The sequence below is a fragment of the Podarcis raffonei genome, chromosome 10, assembly GCF_027172205.1.
Source record: "Podarcis raffonei isolate rPodRaf1 chromosome 10, rPodRaf1.pri, whole genome shotgun sequence".
In the NCBI taxonomy this organism is placed as follows: domain Eukaryota; kingdom Metazoa; phylum Chordata; class Lepidosauria; order Squamata; family Lacertidae; genus Podarcis; species Podarcis raffonei.
The window spans coordinates 47,629,355-47,655,745 of NC_070611.1; the positions used below are offsets into that span (position 1 = coordinate 47,629,355).

Here is a 26,391-nt window from a genome sequence, read left to right on the forward strand (position 1 = left end):
CGGCGTCCCAACCGCGCCATCAGATGCCCGAGGCAAAGATGGCCGCTCCGCCTCCTTAACGTCGAGACGCAATGGCCGCACGCACGCAACTGCGCCGCCTTCGGATCCTTTGGCTAGCCAAGCAATGAGGTGATCGACTAAGCGGCGGGGAGGAGTCGTTCCGACGGGTTGTGGTTGGCAGAGCGTTGATCACGTGAGACTGTCGGAATTTGTTCGCGGAAGTAGTAGTTGGGGTGAGTACAGTAGTGGCTAATTGAAGAGGTGAGTGAGTCCAAGTCTTAGAGGACAAGGGAAGGGTAGATCTCTCTTCTGCGTATTTCGTAGTCCTTAAAATGTGAGTCTCAGTGGCTTAATAAAGGCTCTTGGGTCTAAGATAAGCAAGGGGGGTGGGGAAGCTCCCCTTTCTGCTTTATTTTCTGCTGCGATCGCCCATTGCACCACTTTTCCATATCCCACCTTTAAACCAGAACCCCAGGAACTAGGTGCAAAAGACATAAGTTTTACAATTCGCCTCTGACCACATTGTGAGTCCGGGCATTTGCTCCCAGTGCCAGAACTGAACTGAGCTCACAGTCGTTTCACACAAAAGCCCACACATGATTATAACACTCATCATTTCAGCAGCCCAGTTTAGGTAGAAAAAGTCGTTGCTGCTGTTAAACAATTGAGCAGCCATTCAACAGGTGAGGTTTTCCTGGCCTTCATAAACAGTTGTATCTTAGTGGAAATCTGCATGCCCAGCAGCTGCTAAAGGCAAAGGAACCCTGCCAGAAAAATAAGGTGATATCCCCCCATGTGCTGTGTGTAATTGAGTGGAAGACGTAAGGCTTAAAGCCTTCCATATTTTTGAAGTGTTTTTGAAGAGTTGTGATCAGATAGCTACTTGATGTGACCAAAAAGCTTGAACTTATAACCAACCTTTTTATATCTGTTAGTTGAATTTCACATTCACTTTAGGAATGTGCACACTTTCTTCATCAGGCAGAACCTATGCAATGCTGCATTTCATCTTGGAATATAATACAAGAGATGTCATGTACAGTTTCTTAAAAAAGTTAAGTACAGGAAATCTGTGATAGTACAGCTCTGATGGGTTTCAAAAGGTAATGCTCTACTTCTGCTGGAAAATTGGTTAGTTGCACAGTGGAAGACAGATTCACATATGCAAGAATTGGAAACTATGTTAAGATCTCCAGACTTTGAGCACAGTGTAAGGTCCACAGGAAAATGTGATTTCAGGGGCTCTGAATTGCCATAGTGAAAACATGAACATGGTTCAGTACTGTAAAGAAAAGTGTAAGAGTCGGGCAAATGGAAATGTCAGAGACATTAAAACGGCACCTTTTCTGAAAGTTGGTGGAAGGAAGTAACAAAACGGAAGTTACTTTAAAATTCCAAAGTTTGCCAATTTTTTTTCCTTTGTTGGTTTTTAATATGATTGAATTGGCTTTCTGTTCCTTTCCTCCTTCTGTATGTATTTATATTGTGAATATAAATACATTATATGCTTCTCTTGCTTGCCTTTTCTATCTCCTGGAGGTGAAACCATGAAAAAGGAAAGACTGAATGCAAAAATGTTAGATTGCTTATTCTCGTTATCTGTTTGTCAGCCCACCTCTCGGTCAATGTTAAGGGGCAAGTTTTGCCATCTTCCCTACTTTGTAGGAATACAACAGCTGTTTGTGTACATGTCAGTTTAAACATACCATCTGCTTTGGGTGAACCCTAGCTATTATTTTAAATAAAGACCTCATATCTCAAGAGCTCTAACCCTTCATCTTCAGTTCTTTTTCTTGGTCACTCTAACATGCAGTGGTGTGGGACAAAATCTTAATGAGCATAAACTTCCTTGCCATTTTCCTTTACACACTCAAAAGTGAATTGGAGAAAGTACAAACCAAGCATACAAAAATGAACAACTGGAACACTGCTTAGACTTAATAATTAAGCAATATATAAATGCCTTAAATAAATAAAATCTTCAGTTGTTAGTGGAAAGAATATAAATGTGTCTCCTTACAGATCATCCTAGGTGGAGTGTTAATAAAGTAGCCTCCAATATGTTGAAGATATATCATGAATGTGTTGCCTTTCCCTTACATCAGGAATTTATGAAACATGTGGCCCTCTAGGTATAGTTGAACTCTAAATCCCATGAGCCCCAGCCAGCAGTGCCAATGGTCAGAGGTGATTGGAGTTGTAGTTCAACAGTATCAGGAGGGCCACAGGTTCTGCATCCCGGCAGTAGGGAATATGATATTCCTCTGTCATGTGATGAGAGAAAATGCCAGCTGCTGAACTACACAGAATTTCAATTGTGCTTAGCACAATAAGCAGGATAAATACACTGTGCACAAACTAGTTTTATAAGAGAGGTATAGGAACTAGCTGGAGGATTTCTTCTTGGTGGACTACTAATTGAGCTATAATGATTCTAGACTTGTAGCTAGGATTTCCAAATTGCAAGCCAAGTACTATTGTACTAAATCAGGAACTTGTGGCCCTTAAGATGTTATTGGGCTCCCATCGTCCCAACCACTGGCCGTATGGGGTGCCTCTAGTATTTTCTTGCCCACTACTCTACATGTCTTGGGTTCTCCACCCTGCTCACAAAAGTAGCCACCAATTTGCATAAACTTTGTATATGCTTTGTGTCGTATTCAAATTTATATCCTGTTTTGTTGATCAGGTGGAGGACTCAAAAATAAATCTGTGGCTGCACACCAAGTAATAAGATATTTGACCAGCTGAATGTCAGCAGGTTTAACCTGCTGAATTTCTGCTTGCCACGCAGTTGTTGAAAGACAAGAGCACCCTGCTTAATGCCAACCCTAAACCGTGCAAATAATTCTAGTTTCATGAGATGTAAACTTTTATGTTACAGTAGGTCTTTCATTCAAGATTCAGTTAAAAAGCAACCAGTGTTTTTAAACAGCATTTTTTGGGGTGGTTTTTTAAAATTATACCTCTTAATAATTAGAGCAGTGTTATTAGCCTAGGTCAAACAGACAGCCATTCTTTCTTAATTTTTAGGGTTTGTATCTTTCACACAAATATACCCATTTAAGTGTTCACAGCAACAGCCCAAGAATGCACCTATTTTCCTTCATGGGAAAGCAATTAATCACCCCCTCCATCACATTGCTGCTACATTAGCTTAACAGTCCCTCCTGTATTTCTCTAAAAACAAAACAAAAACACACCAAGAAACTGTGTAACAACAATGGACTACATGCCATAGCAACGTTGTTGTATGCAACTTTCTCTCAGCCCCTCAGTATTAGTACAGCAACACTGGGATACTTTGTAGGCCCGATATAATCGATGCTTTCTCAGTCACACAGAGACGCCCGTCCACCCACTGGCAATATGAAAATACTAATTATGGATTTTATTTGCATTTTTTTGAAATGTTTACATACAGAAGAAACAAGAATTTTAAATGCATGAAACTGAACCTGAGTTAGAAAGGGCACAAACTCCTTGCCTTTGCTTCTGCTTAGTCACAGCTGTGCTAAAACTCTGGATTTTTTTTCACTGGGCAATAATCACTTCCCTACCAGGAAAGATGTAAAAACAGGACTTCCGGGTTAGCGCCAGCGGCTAATGGCGGATTCCCTCCGAGCTCCGGAGGGAATCGGCTCCGCAGGAGTTGGGTTTTGCCGCCGCGGCGACGTGGGGACCCTCACAAAACACAGGCGGTGAAGCCTGTGAACTTGGTGACTCGGTGGGCACCATTTGCGCCCCCCCGACCCGCGAAGGAGCCCTTTTAAAGACTTCGGAACGGGGGACGGGGTGAGCGGTGCGGTGCTGAGAGTCGACTGCTTCTCCTGCGGAGTGAAGTCGCATGCCATGGTCGGAGAGCGCTGACTTCTTCTTGTGAACAATTGGACTTTAAAAGCAACAACCCGTGAGTAGTACAGAAATTGGATTTATAAAGAATTTTTTTTTTTTAATTAGGCACGATCGGGGAAGGCGCAAACAGGAAGTCCGTCTCCCCGTCTTGTAAATAATCTAAAGCAAGGATTAGCTAACTAAGGTCGAGAGAATTGTTTCTTGTTTATTGGATAAAAGACATTAATTTCACGATTTGGCAGTATAAGTAATTTTACTGGAGGATAAGAGCTAATTTTGGGAGCTGAAGTGCCACCCCCCTGGACCCGGGAGTGATCCGCGAGAGAGCCTGTTGAAGAGGTATTGAAGAGTTTGACAGCTGTCAAATTAGCTGTCAAGGCTGAAAAAGAGAACTTTGTTTCTGTTGTCTCTGCTGGTTATATTTGTTACAATTTGGTTATAATTTGTTGAAAACAAGGAAGAACTGATACAAACTAACTTGACTTTTGGATTTGAACTGGAAGGAATATTAAGTAACCAAAATCCCTCTAGAGGGGGTTTTGGGACATTACAAGAATGGCTGAAGGAGGGAAAATACAAGCTAAATTAGACAGAGTTTTTGTTCTCTTGGGAAAGTTACAAGGCCAAATTGATGTTTTGGCTACAAATGTTGCAACTCTGGATTTAACAGTAAATAAACTCATTGAATTTGATAAGGACTTGACTCAGGAAGTCTATGCAGCTGGACAAGAAGAGAAACTTGAGAACTTTGAGAGTGTGGAGAAAGAGATATATGTTGTTCCTGAGGAAAAGGAAGGAGGAGCTGTAATGTTGCAGATAACAAAGGAGAGCCAGAGGCCTGACATGATGGCTACAAAGGAAAATAAGAACTTGATGTTGAAAATTTGGTTTGAATTGGAGATTGAAGAATGGAGAGATCTCCTTATGTGGAGATCTGAAGATCCAAGGATTACAAATCTGATTAAGGTGGAAGTTGGAGCTTTGGGGACATTTGGACTTGAAAGGAGTAAGAAACAAGATTCGGGCTCCACTTTTAAGTATGGAGGTCTGGCTGGAAGAAACATGGATCCCATTCGGCTAGAGCTTCTCCGAGATCTGGTGTTTAATATTAAGGACTATCAAAAAAAACCGGCAGAGAGGAATTGAGAGAGAATTAAGAGCCTCGGACGTGAGATCTCCAGGCTGATAGTAGATCAAGACTGATGGACATTTGTTGGGGATTGAAACCGGGAAAGGGGGGGGGTGGAGTTTGGGGATCCAAAGGGTGCATAATTAAAATCTGTTTTTGTTTTTATTCTGTTTTGTTATTTGTATGAAAATTGGGGAAGTCGTGGAAGGGAATTTGGGTCGACTTTAGAAAAAAGTTTTAAGAATGAGAACTGATGTATAAATATTGATGTTTATAAGGTAAAATTGACTTTTTTAAAAAAAGGAACTAATTAGAAAAAGGTTAAAAATTGGGAATAAGAACTTGTTGAACTAACAATTTGAACTGGAATATAAGAAGGGGAGGTGTGGGGAAGTCAGGGAAATATGTTATAGAAAAATAAGGACTGTAAACTTTATGTGTTTTTAAATTTTTTTTTCCTTTTTTGACTTTTTAATGTATTAAAGTGGAAAATTCCAATAAATATCTTTAAAAAAAAACAGTTTCAGAATAAGTCAAGAAATCCCCTCAGAACTAACAAAGCAGCTCTTCTCTATTGTCTAAATTTAGAATAAAACTTGTCTGTGACCCAGACATCGTCCTCTTACCCCACTGTTTTGAGAAGGGATCTACTGGGTTCTGTTGAAGCTGTTTTGGGGTCTTCTCCTTGGGTTTCTATGAGTAACCCCATCAGGAGTGAGCAGCCTCCTATCTATCCAGTCTAGGGAACCACCCACTAACAGTGCCTCAGACTTATATGGATTGAGCTTCAGTTTCTTGGCTCTCATCCAGTTTATTACCGAGGCAAGAAAGTGGTCCAACACATTCACTGCCACACGGCAGTGTCATCAACATATTGCTGACAGTGTAATCGAAAGCTCTGGATGACCCCCACTCAGCGGTTTCATGTAGATGTTAAACAGCATGGGGGATAAAATCGAACCCTGAGGAACCCCACATTGAAGGCTCCACAGTGCTGAAGAGCACTCCCCAAACGACTATCCAAGTAGGACCAGAACCACCACAAAGCAGGTCCACTCACCCCTAACTCAGACAGCTGGTCAATGGTATCAGAAGCCACTGAGAGATTAAGGAGACATAACAAGGAAACATTTTTCCTGTCTCTCTTCTGACAGAGGTGCTCCTAATCTAATTTAATGGGATGAGTTACATTTTTGAATTTAGGGATGGGAATGTTATCAGGCAATGGAATAGATTTGCAGCTCTTTCAAATTTATTATTTTAATCACGTATTTTTGCTGTTTTTTTAAGAATAAAAACATTTTATCATACTTGGCTATCTATAGATCTGTAGATATCTTTATTTTAAAAGGTAGCGTAGAAGTCTACTCAATATTAAAAACGTTTTTTAAAAACCAGGAAAATGATTATGCTGAGGAGAAGATTCATTCAGTGGATGATGATGGCATTATCTGAATTTGAACTTTGATCTTTCCACAGCCTTGAACGAAGATAGCTTGCACTACTTTTTAAAGACATGCAGTTCTTTGGTCGGCTTATGAACACTTTAAACAATGTCACCGGCTTGTTTTCAAACCCTTTCCGGATCAAGGAGGTATCTCTGGCGGACTATTCATCTCTGAAACGTGTGAAGTCTGAAGATAGGATAGTGCTGTATGAAAAAAGTTCATCTCACTCTTGGGAGTGCCTTCTTCTTAACCCCAATAATGAAAAAGTTGCTTTCCGGTGAGTGGCAGGGAGACCTTGTTTAATTTTAGCTTCAATCTGTTCCTTAGACCTTAAGAAACTCTGATATAAAACCTCTTCCTAGTAGGAGAGGGTGAAATTGAGGGTGGATTGGGAAGAAAGGGGATCAAGGGGACTATGCAGGAATGAGGGAACATTGCTATAATAGCATAGGTTTTCATGGTTACTGTGCACCAGGCACTTGAGAGAGCCAGTGTGGAGTAGTGGTTAAGAGTAGTAGACTCATAATCTGGTGAACCGGGTTGCTCCTCCACATGCAGCTGCTGGGTGACCTTGGGCTAGTCATACTTCTTGAAGTCTCTCAGCCTCACTCACCTCACAGAGTGTTTGTTGTGGGGGAGGAAGGGAAAGGAGAATGTTAGCCGCTTTGAGACTCCTTCGGGTAGTGATAAAGTGGGATATCAAATCCAAACTTCCCCTCTTCTTCTTCTTCTTCTTCTTCTTCTTGAAGGGTTATAGGTTAGGCAGGTGGGGTGGAGGACAGTGATGGCTGGTGACTATTGGGTCTGGTAGGGTGGAAGGCAGGGAGACCAGAGCCAATGACAGGCAGAGGCAAGTAATTTCAGTTTGGTGGCCATCATCCTTCCTGCTGAGTTCTGCAAGGGCAACACCAAGACTAGGGAGGAGAAAGCTGGCAGAGAGACCCACCCCTGGAGTTGTTGTAAGTAGGAAGGCAAGCAGGCTGGCTGAATTGGAAGGGACCACGAGGCTCATCTAGTCCAACCTCCTGCAATGCAGGAATCTTTCACCCAATGTGGGGCTTGAACCCACAACCCTGAGATTAACAGGCTTCTTCTCTACCGACTGAACTATCCCTCAGGTGTGTTTTGGTTCTTCTCTTTAAACCTTCTGGAGAGGGTATAAAATTGTCCTGTTCCATTAGGACTTTTGACTGCTAAGTTTGAGTGAAGTCAAATATTTTGCAGCAGCAGCAAAACATTAATAGTTCTTGCTGATTGACTGGGGTTGTGGGTGTTTATGGTCTTGCATATTCTTAATTCTTTTAATCTTTGTTGCGAGCCCCACCGCAAGCCGGAGAAGCAGGCTCTAATCTTTCTAAGTAAATTCCTTTTGTAGGCTCTTCCAGGTAGACCACGAAGGATTTGCCCTTGAGCACTACGAGCTGTACGCAAAGAAGTTGCGCCCCTTCTATGAGAGTTCCCACAATCCTTTGCAGCTGGAGGTTTTGCAGCAACTGACGGACTGTTTTCGCAGCCACCCTAGCTGGTCGCTGGCTCATGTAGCGGTAGAGGTTGGGCTCCTGGAGAGCTTCCGTCACAATCACATCCTGAGGTATGAGAGCTTGGGCTCCTTCTAACGGGGAATGATTTATATTGCAAACTTAGTTTAGGGCATTTCAAATGGGAGTCTGGGGGCCATCTTAAAGCCTTTTGCAAATCTCCCCTCCTCTCCTTTTAAGCCCCCAAACTTAACTTGGGGTTTTAACTTGGGTGGGTCCTGTTTTGTTTGGAGGGTGGGGTTGTTTTAAATTGTTTTTAAATGTCAATTTGTATTTTTGTATTTTTTGGCCGGAGTATTGTTTCCCAACGTGGGGTGCACACCCCACAGGGGGGCAATTTTATTTTTAAGAGTGGCAATTTGAGAATGAGTTATTAACAGTTAATGGCCTTTTAGTCTTCCTCCATGTGAATAAATAAGAATTATATGTTGCAGGGGGAAAGGGCATCAGGATTTTAGAGATGCTTAGGTGGGGCATGGCCAAAAAAAGGTTGGGAACCACTGGTTTACGGGCTTTTGTTGGGGAGTGTACTGTTTATTACTGTGTATACATTAGTATTGTTAATTGTTTATTTTATTATGTGCTTTGTGTTTAGATTAAACTTATTGTATATTTTATGCTTCATATATGGTACCTTTGTGTTGTCAACCACCCTGAGACCTATGGATATAGGGCGGTATACAAATTTAAACAACAACAAGCTCTGTAGCTCTTCTCCTGCTCCTCCTTTAACTTTCTGAGATTGAGTACTTAAAAGGGGAGCTGGGATAGACTTGCAAAGTGGACAGGTGGGTGTCCCTGCCCATTTGTTAAACTTGGCCCTTGAGGCAGAACCTGGTAAGGATCACACCTGTGGAGCCCGAAAAGTCCCTGCTCTAATGATTGATTTCAGTGGCTCTGGCTTGTCCTATTGGAATTGAACAGGACAGGGGTGGCAGTTCTTCCAGTCACTGATCTTACCCTTTATCCTAGATAGTAATCTTTCCTAGAGCACTGAATACCTGCTATATTGGAAGCGCAGCAGCGGTAGAATTTGGTTTGCTGTTCCACAAAGTAACGTTAATGAGCTTTTCGAAGCAAACCGTTTTGGGTGGGCGTATGTGATTCTGGCTGGTTTTGCGCTTGGGCCTGGCGGTGTGCCCAGAATGCCTCCATCTTGCATTGCAGCTGCATAAACAGCAACAGCGGTGATAATGAATGCACTCCGGTGCACTTGGCCTGCCAAAAGGGAGACATGGAGTGCCTGCGGGAGCTGGTGGAGCAGTGCCATGCCCGTCTCGATGTCACGGACAAAAATGGAGATACCGTCTTCCACTACTCTGTCCGAGGGAACAACCCTGAGATCATAGAGGTGAGGATGTTAACAGAGAAAGGTAGGTTTCCTGGTAGAAAGAAGAAAATGAAGGGAAAGGTGCAGAAGCAGAGGAAACAGGAACTTTCCATGTCTGGAGAAGCTGGAGAGAGACTGTTCCCTATGAGTTTATGGGACTTTTCTTGCAGAGCCAGTGTTGTGCAGTGTTTAGAGTATTAGACTAGGACCTGAGAGACTGGGGTTTGAATCCCCACTTGGCCATGAAGCTCACTGCATGACCTTGGACCAGTCACTCCCTCTCAGCCTAACCTACCTCACAGGGTTGTGGGGAGGATTAAAGGAGAAAGGGCAGAGCCATATATGTCACCTTGAGCTCCTTAGGTGAAAAAAGGTGGGATATAAATGCAGTAAGTAAGTGGTTCCTAACCGGTGGTCTGTGGACCCAGAGGGTCCATGTGAGCCACCTGGGGGTCCATATCCATCAACTGTCTGGAACTTCCTGTTTTGGGGGCTGTGCTCTCATGGGAGAGCACTGTGTCCAAAGTTGTGTGAGAGCACGGCACCCCAAAGCACACACTTTTGGGTGCTGTGCTTTCTTGTGGGTCACGTGACTTGTGCAGGAGCATGGCCCAGAAGACGTCTGGCCTGGTTTTGCTCTGGAAGGTATGGCGACACCATTCCCATAACAAAAAAAATACCGGTGAGATATCAACTTTTTCCAAGTAGGGGGTCCATGGCTTGGGTCCGTAGTACTTAGCTAATAGGGAACTACTGTGATAAATAAATGAAATGAAAAGAATGCTGCTTCCATGGCTAAGGGCAAAACTATGCATTATGAGGCACACATGAGATTCCCAATCCCTTGCTTGCGCCATCGTTCTGGTGTCTGTGTTTGTGTGTAGATGCGCATGAGGGAAGGGTTAGACAGTGGCCCTTGCCCATTCACCAGTTTTCTTCTCTACACAATTTCTGGTCTGGTATTCCTGCTGAGTCATCTTATCCATCCTTCAGAGTCTCCAGACTTGAGTGACATTGTTCAATTGTTGCAGCTCATGGGCAAGAGGTCAACTGCCGCTTTGGACCATGTGAATGACGAAGGAAAGAGCCCTTTGCACCTGGCCTGCCAACTGGGCAAAGAAGATGCTGTTCATGCTCTTTTGAAGGTCAATGCTAAGTGCAGCAACATGGGAGCACTCGGCTACCCCATCCACATTGCCATGAAACACTCCCAGAAAAGGTGTGTTTGCTTTTTTCATTTGGATAAGAGCGCTAGATTTTTTTTTTTTTTTGCTAATAACTATATTTTTGCATTAACTATATTTTTATTCCCCTCCACCCCACTTCCTCCCAAAAGAGCCCAAGGTGGCGAGCAAGGAAACAAGGCCAAAATCTGAAACAGATTTAAACATAAACCACCTTTTCTCACAACGAATATGTTTTGGAGTTGCCTGAAGAAATGGCAATGTTCACGCCACACATTTAAAGCACTGTGGGGCCACTTTAAACAGTCACGGCTTCCCCCAAAGAATCCTGGGAGCTGTAGTTTGTGAAGGGTGCTGGGAGTTGTTAGGAGACAGCTGCCCCACCCCTGATTTAACAGTACAATATTAAAAGGATACATGATTGAACCGTAAAGGTGACCGACTCTGGGGTTGCAGCACTCATCTCGCTTTATTGGCCGAGGGAGCTGGCGTACAGCTTCCAGGTCATGTGGCCAGCATTACTAAGCTGCTTCTGGCAAACCAGAGCAGCGCACGGAAACGTCGTTTACCTTCCCGCCGGAGCTGTACCTATTTATCTACTTGCACTTTTGGGCGTGCTTTCGAACTGCTAGGTTGGCAGGAGCTGGGACAGAGCAACGGGAGCTCACCATGTTGCGGGGATTTGAACCGCCAACCTTCTGATCGCCAAGTCCTGGGCTCTGTAGTTTAACCCACAGCGCCACCCGCGTCCCCTGATTGAATCATGGAGTGGGCTTAAGCCTGGATCGGTTTTCCTTGGAGCCATTGCTGGCACACCTGCCACTTCCAAGGCACCATGCTTCCCTCTTGTTTTGCATGTGCACACCTGCAGGCTGGTTAATGGAGCCTTGGAAGTGTCCCCTACCTACTGAATATTCAGGGATCCATGCAGCTAGCGGGCAGGTGTTTGTCGTATCCCTTCATTCTTTTCCTTCTTGTTCTTCTCTTCCAGATGTGCTCAGGCCCTTCTTGATAAGGAGATCAGCCAGATTCAGCTGCTAGACCCACGCTATGGAGCAACGCCGCTCCACTGGGCCAGAAATGCTGATGTAAGCGGGTAGTCTGCTAGCTGGCCAGACATCTTTGCTTTAAAGAGTCTTGCTTTCCTGGTCATGCCTCCACAAAGAGCTCCTTTCCATTCCCCATCTCTGACCTTCTGATCTGTGTAGGCTTGCTGGCTCCTGGGTCTTTAATACCTGCATGGCACTAAGATGCTTCGGAGGGGATGGTGGCATGGCGTATGTCAGAAATGGGATAAGCTTGTACCTGCCGACTTCTTCCTGATGCTGAAAGCAGCCTTCCCCATCTTGACCTTGTTGGGCTGCAACTTCCATCTGCCCCTGCCAGCATGGGTTGATGGGAGTCATAGTCCAAATAATCTGGAGAGCATACGTTCCACATGGACCTGCTTATCCTCTTCCTGACCTCTCTAGCTGGAGTCCTCCTGCAGTGGCGATTGTGGAGAGTAATAGGGGTTCTGTTGCAGCAGACATTCTGTGGAATTGCCTCCCAAGGGAGTCTGACCCTTTTTTCATTTTTAGAAGGACAATAAAGATATTAATCAACACGGCATTTAGAAGTAGTTAGGGAATTTGGGTGGCATTTTTATTAACTGGTTGCTCTCGCTGCCAGTATTGTCATTATTTTGAGGGCCTTGTTTGAGTTGGTTTTTAGAGTTCCATTTGTAAACTGATTTTTGCTCAATTGTATGACACTCCCCATCTGACTCCCAGTCTCAGGTGATTTACAGTTTTATTTATGTATTCATTAAAATTCTATATTGCCCTTCATCCGAGGATCAGAGGGTGATTTACAATATAAAAACACAAAAATACGCAACATAATAACAAACAAAAAAGCAGTAACCCCCCAGTTTAAAAGGTCATAGATTGGTTTGAGAACAGCAACCTTAAAATAAAACATGCAAGAATCATAAATATAACACAGAACCAGCTTCTTCAGAGTCCAATGCTAGCTGAAAAAAATTACTTTCATTGTTTTATGGGACAGGAGAAGAGAAGCAAGGGAGCAAGGATGCTCAAAGTGGATATCACAGGCCGTAGGACTGAAATGTTTCCAAGTATTTAACTTAATTTTTTCCTCACATAAACGTAACAGAGTAAATATTTTGGTGTGCCTGAAATCTAAAATATTTATCTCCATACAAGCACTGTAGTGCTTTTATCAGCACAGAGAGAAGTCATCTGATTTCTTTCGCCTTGTGGAGCTTTGGGTATTAAGTTCTCTACAGGGCTGTACTGTGGGAGTTTGCAAACATAAACAGCCTCAAAATAGATTTCTAAGACAAGCCCATGGCTGCAACCCCCCCCCCCAATAATACAGGCTTTCCTGACATAGATAGATAGGACCTTTTACCATTTCCTGCAAAATTAAAATACTGGCTACATTAAATTATACATAAGCTTCCCAGACCCCACTATAAGGAAGCTGGATCTCCTGAAGGACTTTTGTATTAGAAGCCCTTATACAAGGCTACAGTATCCTATGTTACACAAGAGGCAGAGCAAAAGCAAAACAGAATGTGATGAAGCAGAAAGGCACGTGCCAAAGGGTGCAGTTAAGCGGAAAAACTGTATATTGTTATGGTAACTGAGACATTTACTGTGAATTGGATGTCCCTCTTTCTGTTGTGTTTGTTGAGTTTGTAACTCGGAGGGAAGCAGATGGAACCAGCCTTATAAGTGAGAACAATGTGTGAAATATGTACAATGTCTTTATTGGTGAGATAATGTGTGAGTTGAGGCAGGAGCCTTAAACTTATAATTTTTGCGCTTCTATGAGCATGGGTTCATCTTTAAGATCAATGATTCTTCTCTTTGGCCTTAAATCTAGGGTTTTAAAAATCCTAGGTATCTTCCTTTTTAAATATTTGTTTATTGTTTCAAAAAGAACATAATAAAAAAACCCCAACCCTATTCAAATGCATGCAGCAATTTCTCATTTGCCTAAAAGTATCTTCCCATATGCCCCAGGTACCTTATTTGTTTTATCGTTGAAATAAATCCGACCTCACCTGTCCCGGTGAAGAAGCTCTTGTGATCCAAAGTGTGGCTTTATGCCTTTCCACCTTGTCTCCTAGATGACCCGGCTCCTCATTGACTACGGCTGCGAAGTGAACGCCCTCAGCAAGACAGGGGAGTCGGCCCTGCACATCGCTGCCCGGCGGGGGCGCTTTGATTGCACCATGGTGCTGCTGACGCATGGAGCCCTGGCAAATGTGAAAGGGGCAGATGGAAACACCCCACTGCACCTGGCCATGAAGGTGGGCTTCTCATCTGCCGGATGCTTGCTTTTCCCGAACTGAAGGGTGGGGCAGGGGCTGAGAGGAGAAGGGAGAGAAGTGCATAACATCTGCAGAGAACACCCACCCCCCTTTTTTATTCTTTTGTTGTAACAATCTCTGTTCTGGTTCAATATATAGACATAGCCCAGGGGTGGCCCACCTTTTAAGCCAGGTGGGCCAGATCCTAATCTCCAAAAGCCCCATGGACCAAGTTTGGTGGGTGGGGCACGGCAGCCCAGCAGTCTGTCACCTGGCATCAATATGACATCAGTGACAGCGGCGCTACTGAAGCATGTTTCCAGGTGGGTTCAGCGGAAGCTGCTTGCAAATGCACTTTAAAGTGAAGGTCACACCTTTCCCTGCCTCGCACTAGGCATCACATACAGCATCAACGGCAGGGCAGGTGGATGTAGTTTGGTGGAAATGACACCCCAGGCCAAATTAGAAGCCTTGTGTGCCTATTCAGGCCCATGGGCCAAAGTTTTCTCATCCCTCAATCCTAGCGCCTCAATCTTCCTTTCCTGAATATTTTTGTTTGTCTCTCTGCATGCAACCCGTCTAGTTAAAGTGATCCTTCTGCATGAAGAGACTCACAGAAACCTAGCTATTTGGGTAGGATGAGTATATATTGGCAGCTCATAGTGTGTTTGCCAAGATGGCCGCCAGGTAGGCATTCCAGCTCAGGAAGCTGAGGCTGGAGGGAGTTCCTGGCAACACTTTCCCCTTTACAAGCTCTTTTCCTCCCTGCAGCAAGACCATCTAGAAATGATCAAGGCCCTTATTGTGTTTGGAGCAGATGTGGATGTCCCCAATGACTTGGGAGAGACACCTGGGTTGTTGGCGGCCAGAATGAGCAAAGGTGAGAGGGGGGACCTGTGGGGAGGGAAAGGGAAGTATGGGAGCTGGGTGGAAGACAATGGTCCAGCACTGCCACAGCTACAGATGTAAAGGAGAAATAGAGCTGTGTGTCGTCAGGATATGGCTGGCAACGTACTCCATAATTCTAGATTTGGAGAATCCCCTTTGTGACCTTGTGGCCTCTTGCACAGATTTGTTCTGCCCAGGGGAGGTATGGTGGGAATCTCAGGCCTAAGGAGCACAAACAAGGCCCCAGCTGTGGCGTAGGATTCTGAGGACCAGGCCACAATCTCAGCGGGTTACTTAAACCACACATCCCGCCCTCTCTTGAGGCAACCACCTCCAGCCCTGTGTTTTTTTCAAACCAGGTACATGGGATTAGTCTGACTCACAGCAGGCAGCGGTGACCATTTCCTTTATATTAATGGATTTTCCTCTCTAATGCATGTGACGCTCTCACCATATCAAAGGTGCCAATCGGAAGGTGCTCTTAGACCTGCTGAAAATTGTAGGGATTGACCGCTTCCACCCACCTGGCATATCAGTACCAACTACTTCCACTTCCCAGGAAGGACTGCTGCCCCCGAGGAGCACTAACCAAAACCTAGGTAACAGACTACCTAGCCCTGTGCTTCTCTCTGTGTCTCTGCTTCACTGTCACTGTTTTAGGACCACTTTTTCTTCCAATCTGGGAAGGCATTTACATGTCGGAATAAACGTGAAACTTGAGCACGTGATCGTCTCAGTTGAGGGTTGAACCAAGGTTTCCTGTTGCAGTGCGAATGTGCTGGGGAAACCATGGCCAGTTGCTAATGGCACAGTGCTGGGATTCTTCCTTAAGGTCTGTTGCAGGGACGGATAAGCTGTGGCTTTTCAGATGGTGTTGGCTTCCAGCTCCCCATCAGCTCTCGTTAGCATAGCCAGAGATGATGGGAGTTAGCTTTGCCATCCCTGTTCTGTGACCACAAATGTCCTGACAGTATCAGTCATTTCCCTCTCTTTCTCCTTCCTCTTCTTTTTCTGCTTTGCGATATTTATATGCTAATATTCCAGAAAGGACCAAATGATGATGTAGCTCCTGGTAAGTGTTTAGGGGAAGCAGGAAGGATTGCCATGTTCAATAGAAGACTTTGCCTTTTGATAGGGATGTTTTTTATGATATAATGGTCATGGCAATGGACTGTGTGCTTGCTACGTATCTTCCTTCGATACAGCAATTAAAGGTATGAGAACCTTGTCTTCTATTGCATAGGGCCATTGGGGTGATGGGGAACTCAGTTCCTAGACTCCCAGCTTCCTAGTCTGCTGCACCTGCTTCTAAACATCCTGCTGAACAGAATATTTGCCTTTATTTTCCTTGGCTCTCTAGAATTCCAGGACGTCATTCATGTCTCTACAGCACTTGGTACCTTGCTGAAAAAACAAGATGTGGTCGATCTTGCCACCGAGAGGAAAAAAAGGTCAGTGGGTGTCGTTAGTAAGATGGGCTTCATCAAGTCTGCAATGCTCTGTCCTGTTGTGAAAACTGATAAGACTCAGAGAGAGGAGACCATAGTAAACCACAGTTAATGATGTACTTTGAGTGTGCTGATTCAGGAGAAACAAACTAGGATACCTGGCTTAGTGTCATATCTTTATCCAAGGACCAGGATTTATTCTGCTCCAAACAAATCATGGTCTGTAACCCAAGAGCAAACCTTGGCTACAGACCATGGTTGAATTGGAGCAGAAAAAACCACAATCCTAGGTTCAGCCAGGATTGTTTCTCCCACACACCAGAAGGAATAAGTTGCCCCAATTTGGGGCGTTCATGCAAACTATAATGTGTGAATGAGGTCACTGCATGCCCAGAGAGGAGGGATCCCTACCCCATTTTCCCCCTACCTGCTTGCATCATAAGCAGGGAGGGGAAGCTTTCTGGCCCTCCAAACATTGCTGAACTCCCATCAGCCCTAGGAAGCACGACCAGTTGTCAGGGATGATGGGCCTTGTAGTTCAGCAACATCTGGACAGCCAGAGGTTCCCCACACCTGATCCTCAGCATACCTTTCAAGAACTACAGTTCTTCCTCACCTAGGGTAGGGAAGATACTTTGATGGTTAGTATGTTGCCCCATGAGGCATCTGAATTTTAGGAGTGAATGTGACCTTGAGAACATTAAGCTCCTTCTCTTCTCTCTTCCCTCTCCTCTCCCCTTCTCTAGTCAAGACCGCCTTTTGAGTCTGGATGGTGGGGGTGTCCGGGGCCTGGTGCTCATCCAGTTCCTCATCGCTATAGAAAGAGCTGCAGGGCGTCCCATCCGGGATCTGTTTGACTGGGTTGCAGGGACGAGCACGGGGGGAATCCTGGCAGTGTCTGTTATACTAGGTAAGGAAAGAGCGCTCATGTGGGTCCACAGGTGGAGGAGGAAATCTCCCTACCTGGTGTGGGAAGAGTTCTGGAGTGAAAGAGAAAGGATGAGTGTTGGATATCTTCCTGGCCTAAAAGACTGTTCCTGTCATCTGTGAGAGAAGTGGCCCTGACTTACTGCGGCTTCCCCAGGCTGGGAGATGCTATTGGACTCCTAACTTCCATCAGCCCCTGCGTGGCCAAATGCTAAGAATTATGAGTAAAGCAACATCTGGAGGGCGCCAGGTTGGAAAAGACCTGATGGATAATTCACGAAGCAAGGGGTTTGCTTTTCACGAGAGATGGTTGGAAGTGGGTTTCACATTTCTGTCCAAGCTGCCACATGGCAAAGCTGACTGTGTGCTCTGATCCTAATCTATCCAAATGTTTGCTTTAGTCTGGTTTTACAGTGCTTGGATTTTTGCAGACTTTGCAAATAGGGGAGGCACATAAACCATACCCTGCTCCTTGGTGATTCTGCCCCTTTCCTCTTCCATGTCTTCTCCACTAACCTTTGTTTCACTTTTTCTAATTTCCTTATGGCTGCTTTTGTATATTGCAGCAAAACATGGGTCTTCGTGTTTCCGCAAAAAGTTATTTTCTGGGTTTCCAAGCACTCCAAATGCCCTTCAAACATTATGGAGGAGGAAACAGCACCAGGGCCATCTTACCCATAGGCGCAAGGGGTGTGGGGCACCTGGGCGCCAGGCTTTCAGGGGCACCAGGCCGAGAGTCCGGGGCCCGAGAGTTGAGTCCGGGGAAGAGAGCTGTGGCGGGCTCTTCTGCTGTGGGCGGCTCTGTGCTGCGAGTTCGGGGGTGACTGAGCCAGCGAGACGCTGAGGCGGCCGGCCAGCTCTGCCCTCCTGTGTGCCTGGGACTAGGCAACCTGGGGGGTGGTGGTGGTGCCGGGTGGATCTTTGCACCCCAGTGCCGCATATGCTTAAGACAGCCCTGAACAGCACCTGTGTGTGTGTGTGTGTGTGTGTGTGTGTGTGTGTGTTTGCACACATGCACACACACACAGCCCTTGGGGTAACACTAATGCCTTTTGCCTCTCAGGGAAGCCGATGGAATACATGCGCTGCTTGTACTTCCGCATGAAGGACGAGGTGTTTCGAGGGTCGCGGCCCTATGAGTCAGAACCCCTTGAGGAATTCCTGAAGAAGGAGTTTGGAGAGCATACCAAAATGACGGATGTCAAGCAACCCAAGTAAGTAAAACAGCAGTGACTGGTGCCCTTTGCATCTAGTACGGGGTGGGGGATGACTGTGGGCAGAACTGGACCCATTGATAGGCCGTTCCAAACCAATGACAGGCCACGCTGACTAATTCTAGTATTGTCCCCGACCCTCCCTCCCTTCTACAAGGATGAAACTAAGAAGGAATCCAACATCCAGGGTGAGTTTTAAGTCAGAAGGCAGGCAGGTGGGGGCTGATTGAGGCCAGACTGAGGTTAGGCAGACAGTACCCATTAGCCCTAATGGACTAGACCTCCACTGAGCCAAAACCAGAGGGATGCTGGCTTTGCCCTTTATCATGATGGCTTCCTGATCTCCTGTCCCTGGCGGAGGGAGATCATATCTATGACCACCTGTCTGAGGCAGGACCGGAAAGCACATAACATGGTTTTTAATATTTAAAATTTTATTATGTTTTTATATATGCTGGAAGCCGCTTAGAGTGGCTGGGGCAACCCAGTCAGATGGACGGGGTACAAATAATAAAGTTGTTGTTACTCTGCTGACTCTCACCAGGTTTGGGTCACCTCAGTGCCGAGGTGGGAGGATTGCCTGGGGGTGCTGCTTAAAATCCCATGGAAGAGAGGTGGGATATAAAAATAATATGTGAAGTTGCCATGTGCTGAGTCTGTCTAGCCCAGTACAGTGGTACCTCAGGTTAAGAACTTAATTTGTTCCGGAGCTCCATTCTTAACCTGAAACTGTTCTTAACCTGAGGTACCACTTTAGCTAATGGGGCCTCCCACTGCTGCTGTGCCGCTGGTGTGCAATTTCTGTTCTCATCCTGAGGTAAAGTTCTTAACCCGAGGTACTATTTCTGGGTTAGCAGAGTCTGTAACCTGAAGTGTCTGTAACCTGACGTACCACTGTATTGGCTAGTCTACTGTGGTTGGTAGTTAGGCCCAAAGTCACAAGAATCATAAAGATGGAAGGGCCTTGGAGATTAATGAGCCCAATCCCCTGTTCAGGCTGCCACTACAGCATCACTGACACAGATGGCCAGCTATCTCCAGTGGAGCCTTCACTACCTCCCAAGGAGATGGTTCCATGTCAAACAACTCTTACCATTGGAAATCTCCTCCTTGTGTTCAGCTGGACATTTGCTTCCCTGCCATTTCCACCCACTGGTTCTAGTTCTGTTCTCTGGAGCAACAGATATCCTGAGATCCTTTTACTGGAGATGCCAGGAATCAAACCTGGTACCTTCTGTACCCTCATCCCCTTACAACCAAGCTGAAATCTTGTCTTCATTCCTCAAAATCCTTACAGACTCATGTTGACAGCGACGCTATGCGACCGACAGCCTGCTGAGCTCCACCTGTTCCGGAATTACAACCCTCCAGAAGGAAGAGGCAAATCCTGTTACAAGTCGTCGGGTTTGTTTCAAGCGTTGACCAGGCCAGAAGGTAAAAGACTCGCTTGCACAGCACCCTTGTGGAGTCAAGTTGCTTGTTGAAGAAAAGCAAGCCCCTACTCAAGGATTCTTCCTCCCCCTTCCTCGTTTTTTGTGTGTGCGTCTCCAAGTAATACTGATCATACATGTTATGCTGATCTCCATATAGCATGGACCACGTCTTGGGTGAAGTTGGAACAGATCAGTCTCCCTAGACTGTGTACTTGCGCCAAAATAAACCCTGTGCAATTGTGAATGCAACAGTGTACATATTCCTCTCTTCTCAGAGGTTTTCTGTTCTGAAAAAATAACTCATGGAGCAGGCAGTAGTGGCCAGCAGTACTTTGTACCACAGTAGAATCATACCATCCAGTGAGGGTTAAATGACCCATCTTCTGCTATTCTTTCTCCAACAGTTTAGGTGCAGTCTCAGAAATAGGATTGTGTTCCCTCATTTGTCTGGGCTAAAAATCTACTGATGGGTTATCTTGTATTTTTTGAATCCAGCTGTGCACATTCCAACCAACATCTTCCCTGCCTTCATTTCACTTTGTGCAGGAAAGGTATTTGTGATGTTGGCTGGCACAGTCAGTCCACTCCTACATTGTGTGTTGTAAATGTGTGCAATCACAGTCCTTCATCCTTTTCTCCACTCTGTCCATGAGCTTTTGCCAGCTGTGTTACAGCATCAGAGTTTGTCTCTTACGCCACTTCTGGCCAGTCTGTTTCATTCTTCTGATTGTTTCCTGGTCCTTATTTGCTGTTGCCGCCTTTAAAAGGTTTCCTAGGTTGTCAGTGTGAAAGTTCTCTGAACCCTTGGTGTTTGCTTAGTCATTTGGATGTGATCCACTGTTTGTCACTTGGGCAGTGGAGAACCCACAGCTAATAGGGGTCTTTTGGCCTCAGCTCTCCCATCTTTCATATGGGGATAATAATGCAGACGTGTTTTAGAGATTGTCCTTGTTATGTGGATTATTGAGAGAATGTATGCACATTAAGCTTTTTGAACCTCTAAAGCAGGGATGAGGAACTTGTGAGCCTCTAGATACTGTTGGACTCACATCAGGCCCAGCAGTCATGGCCAGTGGTCAGGAATGATGGGACCTGTAGTCTTACAACATCTAGAGGGGCACAGGCTCCCCTCCCTGCCCTGCAGTACTATGTGCATTCTTAGTAGCAACAGATCTTGTTCTAGCAAGCAGCTGGATTCACATAGTTTAGTATGTGGAGAGAAAGACACATCTTTCTTTGTTTCCCCCTCACAGATCAGCTGATGTGGCAGGCTGCTCGTTCCAGCGGAGCTGCCCCAACATATTTTCGGCCCTTTGGGCGCTTTCTGGATGGAGGTCTGCTGGCCAACAACCCCACCATGGATGCCATGGCTGAGATCAACGAGTGCAACAAAATCTTAATCCAGAATGTAAGCTTAAGTGGCAGTCCTCATTGCACTTAAAATTCTGGGGGTTGTGGCCCCCTCCTACGGAAGAAGCATTTCCTCCTTTTTCTAAAAGCACCCAGAGCAGCATGCAACATAATCATAGTCAATACAAAGTACAGATAAAAAACAAAAAAACAAAGTACAGTTGGGCAACCAGTTTTTAGCAGCTAATAACGCAATGCAGTAAACAAAAACCCTACAACAGCACCAAGTGTAAAATGCATTCCACACTAAAACTAGGTGTTAATGCTTTAAAAGTATGACAAAATACAGCTTTAGAATAGGTTCAGCTTTACTAACCGATGATCTTTGCCTTCCATTCTTCTAGGGTGAGGGCCACAAGGTGAAAAAGCTGGGAGTGGTGGTCTCTCTCGGGACTGGGAAGGCACCACAGGTCCCTGTGAGCTCAGTGGATGTTTTCCGCCCCTCAAACCCTTGGGAACTGGCCAAGACTGTCTATGGGGCTAAAGAACTGGGCAAGCTGGTGGTGGACTGCGTGAGTATTAGATGTGGATGGATCAGTGGAATGGAACAACCAGATGTTAGCAGAGAACGTCTCCATTTGGTGGGGATGGGAAGGTAGCAATATATTTACCAGCTCAGACTCCCAATACATGTGAAGGAATTTCCTTGTAGGGTTTCAGATGAAGACATTCACAAGCCTGCTTAGAGATGATGGGGATTGGACCCAAGAGCTTCTGTATGCAAATCAGACATCCTACCACTGATCTCTGGCCCTTCTCCAGATCCTATTATAAAGGTTTCATTGCTAAGGAAAGTCAGTTCATTGATTTGGAGGAGCCCTCTCAACCCCAGTGTTTTCAACAAAATTTTATGAACCATGGGGAAGTGCCAAAGCAACATCTGGAGGGTATCATTCTGGCTACCCCTGCTTTAATGTGACATGCAAGCAAAACCACTATAGACTCACAAGGACAAATTTGGCTGAAGTGAATGGACTCCGAGGTTTTCCCTCGTGACCCTACCTGCAAGTTGCTGCCACAATACAGACATTATAATATTATGAATATTATGAAGGCTCTGAAAAAAACAATTCTGTTTCTACTTAGGGAAATCAGTGCATTTTCTTGTATTCTGTGGCTAAGCTAGAAGCATTATATTTAGGAGAAACTTCCCCCTCCAAGCCATATTTGTGCAATGCCTGCTTGTTTTGTCTTAGCCTTCTTTTACCTTGTAGTCCTGGGTATCTGAGTCGTAGGATGGATCACTTCCTAATGGTGTTGATGTCTCTTTGCAGTGCACTGATCCAGATGGGCCATGTGTGACCCGTGCAAGAGCCTGGTGTGAGATGATAGATGCCCATTATGTCAGGTATAGGACTTGTCTACCTTGATGTTCTGTGCAGGTTGGAAAGAGCACAACTGGAACCCTCGAATCTCCGGTTCTCAGGGACTCTACATGGGGTGTGAGTGTGTGTGGTTTGCACACAGAAAGTCCCAGGCTCGATCCCTGGCGGCTCCAGTTAAGGGCTGAGAGAGACCCACCCCCCTTCCCAAACCCTGTAGAGCCACTGCTGGTCATTGTAGACCACATTTAGCTATGTGGATCAAAGGTTTGACTCAATGTGAAGCAGCATCCTCTGTTATACTAAACCAGGAGATGGTTAGGATTGTGCCTCTGCTAATTATGTAAGCTAACAGCAGAACCTTACTCAGTGGCGGACTTTGGGCCCTCAAATTTCAGTGGCGCCCTGTGTCACATCAACCCCCCTCCCCACCTCTCACACTTTGTTGTACAGCATTGTTTGGGTGCCCCCTGCAGTGCAACTGCACTAGTCACCCTATCCTAGAACCGTCTCTGCTTTACTGCAGTTGTGGGTCGTGTTTTGCCTTTCCAGAGCAGCAGTCAGCTGAGGGACTGATTTTATGCAGTCCCTGCAAGCAAGCAAGCAAGCAAGCAGTCAGACCTCTGGCAAGGATAATCTGTCCCTGCCTTGATAGCCCTCTGAGAGCATTTGCCCAGTTCATGTAATACAGTGGTACCTCAGGTTACATACGCTACTGGTTACATACGCTACAGGTTACAGACTCCGCTAACCCAGAAATAGTGCTTCAGGTTAAGAACTTTGCTTCAGGATGAGAATAGAAATCGTGCTCCAGCGGCGCAGTTGCAGCAGAAGGCCCCATTAGCTAAAGTGGTGCTTCAGGTTAAGAACAGTTTCAGGTTAAGTACGGACCTCCGGAATGAATTGAGTACTTAACATGAGGTACCACTGTATTCTTATGTAGGGTATAACTGTGTTGACAGTGAAACAGGGCTGCACTTTCAGCCCCCCTCCCAGTATCTGGTCTCTTTCCTATAACAGCCACACGTTGCACACTGTTCTCTGCAGCAAAATTCTTAACACAGAAGCCCCTGCTTATATGTAGGGGGTCTGTGCAGTTGGGACACCTGCGCAACACAGGCGAGTCCTTTCCTCACAGCCCTTTTGTGAGGCAGGTTTAGGCCGAGTGAAAGTGCTCTGGGTTGCATTATGTGGAGGTGCAGTCAAGGAGTGAACTTGGAAGCAGGCAGAAAGACTTTGGGGCAGAAGCAGAGTGAGGGCCTCACGAGTGCAACCATGCTTTTGAAGTAATGTGCATTGCCATCTGAAGAACAGGAAGGAGAAGGAATGTAAAACCATTAAGGCCAGAGTTTAAAATTACCTAACCATGCCAGAGACAGGTGGTCGGTGTTAACTGAGAAGATAAGTCTGGAGAGAAGGGGGAGGGTTTGGGTGAGTCAAGAGCCTAGTCCTTAACTGTGGGGAATGGCTCAGGCTGAAGAACTGGGGCAGGCTTGACGCATTTACGGGGAAAGCTAAAACCCCACTGGCCCCTTCCATCACCCGATGAAGCGACTAAGTCAGCCTGGGCCTGTCAAGTAGGAGGCAGCGCTACCTCTTCCTGGCAGCTGTATCAGTTGCACCTGAGAGCAAAAGAAAGGAAACTGAAAGCACCGATGTGACTGCATCTGGCAAAATGCCATGGAGTTAAAGGTGTCCAAAGAGTTTGCCTGCCAGAGCCCCTGATTTGAGATTGTTGGTGCCTTGCACCCGTTGCACTTTGGGGATCTCTAACTGAATCTCTACTGCACCATAGCACTCTCTTGAGTACAGTGGTACCTCGGGTTAAGTACTTTATTCGTTCCGGAGGTCTGTTCTTAACCTGAAACTGTTCTTAACCTGAAGCACCACTTTAGCTAATGGGGCCTCCCGCTGCCGCCGCGCGATTTCTGTTCTCATCCTGAAGCAAAGTTCTTAACCCAAGGTACTATTTCTGGGTTAGCGGAGTCGGTAACCTGAAGCATATGTAACCTGAGGTACCACTGTATTGGGTTTTCTGTCTTGTTTTCCATTGTCTCTGCCTTCTATCTCGGAGACTTGCCTTTTCGTCTCCAGTTGCCAGGCATAGGCCCAAACTCTTGCTCTCGTTCCCATCTTGCAACACCCTAACACATTCTTGGCACCTGCAGGTTCAACCCTCCTTTGGAGCTGGATGTGATGCTGGATGAGGTGAGCGACGTGATCCTGGTGAACCTTCTCTGGGAAACTCAGATGTACATTTTCAAAAACCGGGCAGAATTTCAACAGCTGGTAGATATGCTCCTGGTTCCATGATGCTTTGCAGCTCTGCCATGCCTCCCTGCCGCAGCGACCCTGGATTCTCAGCAAGGAGTGGTAGATTCTGCTGGCCTGTGGCCCCTTCTATTCATGGCAAGAAACCGACTGGAAGAATTGGAGGGCTGCACCCACCGAAACGTCTTTCAGCTTGCCCAGTTCAAGTACTTGCTGTGGCTGCTCTTTCCAGCAAGCCCGATTCCAGTACACCAGCTGCCGTTCTAACTGGAAGGGGCTCACTACGTTTCGCTTGGCTTGTGTGTGGTAACATGGGATCTAACTGACCAGAGTTGAACTATCTCTGCTACTTCTGGGCATATTGGACCAGGTGCATTGTCTGACGTGCTGGGTTTGACTAACGTGCCTTTCTGTCCAAAATTACACATGAGCAGTTAAAACAAATTGAATTGCTTGTTTCTCTCCCCCATGCCCTTTCCTGGTTGTTTTTTGCTTCCTTCTTTCTGGTTCCTCCTTGCTTGATCTGAGTGGCAGAGAGGTGAGAGCAGGGAGGATCAGCTGGGTTTGACAAATTATTTCAGACAGTATTTGCCCACCAGCAGAGGTGTGGAAGGCTTCTTCTCCCCGCTTATGAAGAACTTCCTTAACCAGAATAAACAGTGTACAGGGGATCAAATATTAAACCGAGTTAGCGAGGAGACCTTTAGTTATCAGATCCAATGATCAGGCACACATTCCAGTGTCTGTTTTTTCCTGTTCTCCTATAGATTTGTTTCCTTACTAGATTCATTCCCCCCCCATCAGTGCTGCTGCCTCCCCCCAAAAAAGTGCTGCTAACAATAACCTATTGGCTCAGTTTGCATGTCACAACAAACCGTGGTTAATGGTTTGCCTTCCGCTTTGCTCTTCCCTTCTAGCCACTGGGAGCAGCAAACCACAGTCCTTGGCTTAGCAGTGCATCCAAACCTGGAATGATTTGTTTGTGTCGCTCAAGTAATTTGTGATTGGTAAGCACAGAGCAAAGCTTGGCTTGACATCCTGCTCTGTTTGGAGTGAAATGAACCACGGTCCCTGAGCCCAAGGATCGTGGTTTGTTGCTCCCACTGGCTAGAGGGGAAGAACAAAGTGCAAGGAACCTTCTGCGCTGTAGGGATAAGCTGTTACATATGGTTTCCCATAATGTGCAAACACTGCCACTACTCTTGCATTTTGACTACTTTAATAGACTGTACTAGAACTACAGAAAAAATGTCCCGGAGAATGTGAAATCTAATTGGTGTTTCTCCCGCCCCTCTGCCCCACTTTTTGTAAATCACTCTTAGTTTGTATAAATATAACTCTGAACTGTAGTGATGTTAATAGACCTTGATGTCTTCATGAAACTGACACAGTGTTAAATAAAAGGAAATGTGTGATGTGAAAACTGACTTGCGCTTGAACTTAATACAGCTTGAAGGGCTGTAGCTTGGTGGCAGAGGGTTTGCTTTGGATGCAGAAGTTCTAGGTTCAATTCCCAGCATCTCTAGGTGCGACTGGGAGAGACCTCTTGCCTGAAATCCTGGAGAGCTGCTGCCAGACAGTGTAGACAGAACTGAGCTAGATGGGCCAATGGTCTGACTTGTATAATGCAGCTTCCTCTGTTTCGGTGTTCCAAGTCTGAGACTCTCTTCTC

General features: G+C 45.7%; 1 protein-coding gene across 3 annotated transcripts; it reads left to right on the plus strand.

Moving 5' to 3' along the window:
• On the plus strand, positions 1-26,142 carry PLA2G6 (phospholipase A2 group VI). Of its 3 annotated transcripts, none has more exons than XM_053405595.1 (17): positions 4-261; positions 6,464-6,709; positions 7,808-8,023; positions 9,138-9,321; positions 10,332-10,519; positions 11,476-11,572; positions 13,624-13,806; positions 14,578-14,686; positions 15,156-15,293; positions 16,055-16,145; positions 16,889-17,052; positions 18,133-18,283; positions 19,581-19,717; positions 20,970-21,124; positions 21,471-21,638; positions 22,401-22,474; positions 24,617-26,142. In XM_053405595.1, the coding sequence occupies exons 2-17, from the start codon at positions 6,501-6,503 to the stop codon at positions 24,759-24,761; spliced, it is 2,409 nt and encodes an 802-aa protein (XP_053261570.1). In that variant the 5' UTR covers positions 4-261; positions 6,464-6,500; the 3' UTR covers positions 24,762-26,142. The 3 variants fall into 3 exon arrangements, with proteins under 3 accessions (XP_053261571.1, XP_053261570.1, XP_053261569.1); XM_053405594.1 differs by having other exon boundaries at positions 4-233; XM_053405596.1 differs by lacking the exon at positions 15,156-15,293 and having other exon boundaries at positions 1-233.
• Positions 26,143-26,391: the final 249 nt, after the last annotated feature.

What these genes read in the sequence shown, in the direction of transcription:
- PLA2G6 (XM_053405595.1), top strand. Translation starts at nt 6,501, where the DNA reads ATGCAGTTCTTTGGTCGGCTTATGAACACTTTAAACAATGTCACCGGC. An exon ending in AATGAAAAAGTTGCTTTCCG is followed by an intron (nt 6,710 to 7,807) that starts GTGAGTGGCAGG and finishes TTCCTTTTGTAG; the next exon opens with GCTCTTCCAGGTAGACCACG. An exon ending in GCCACCGAGAGGAAAAAAAG is followed by an intron (nt 16,146 to 16,888) that starts GTCAGTGGGTGT and finishes CCCCTTCTCTAG; the next exon opens with TCAAGACCGCCTTTTGAGTC.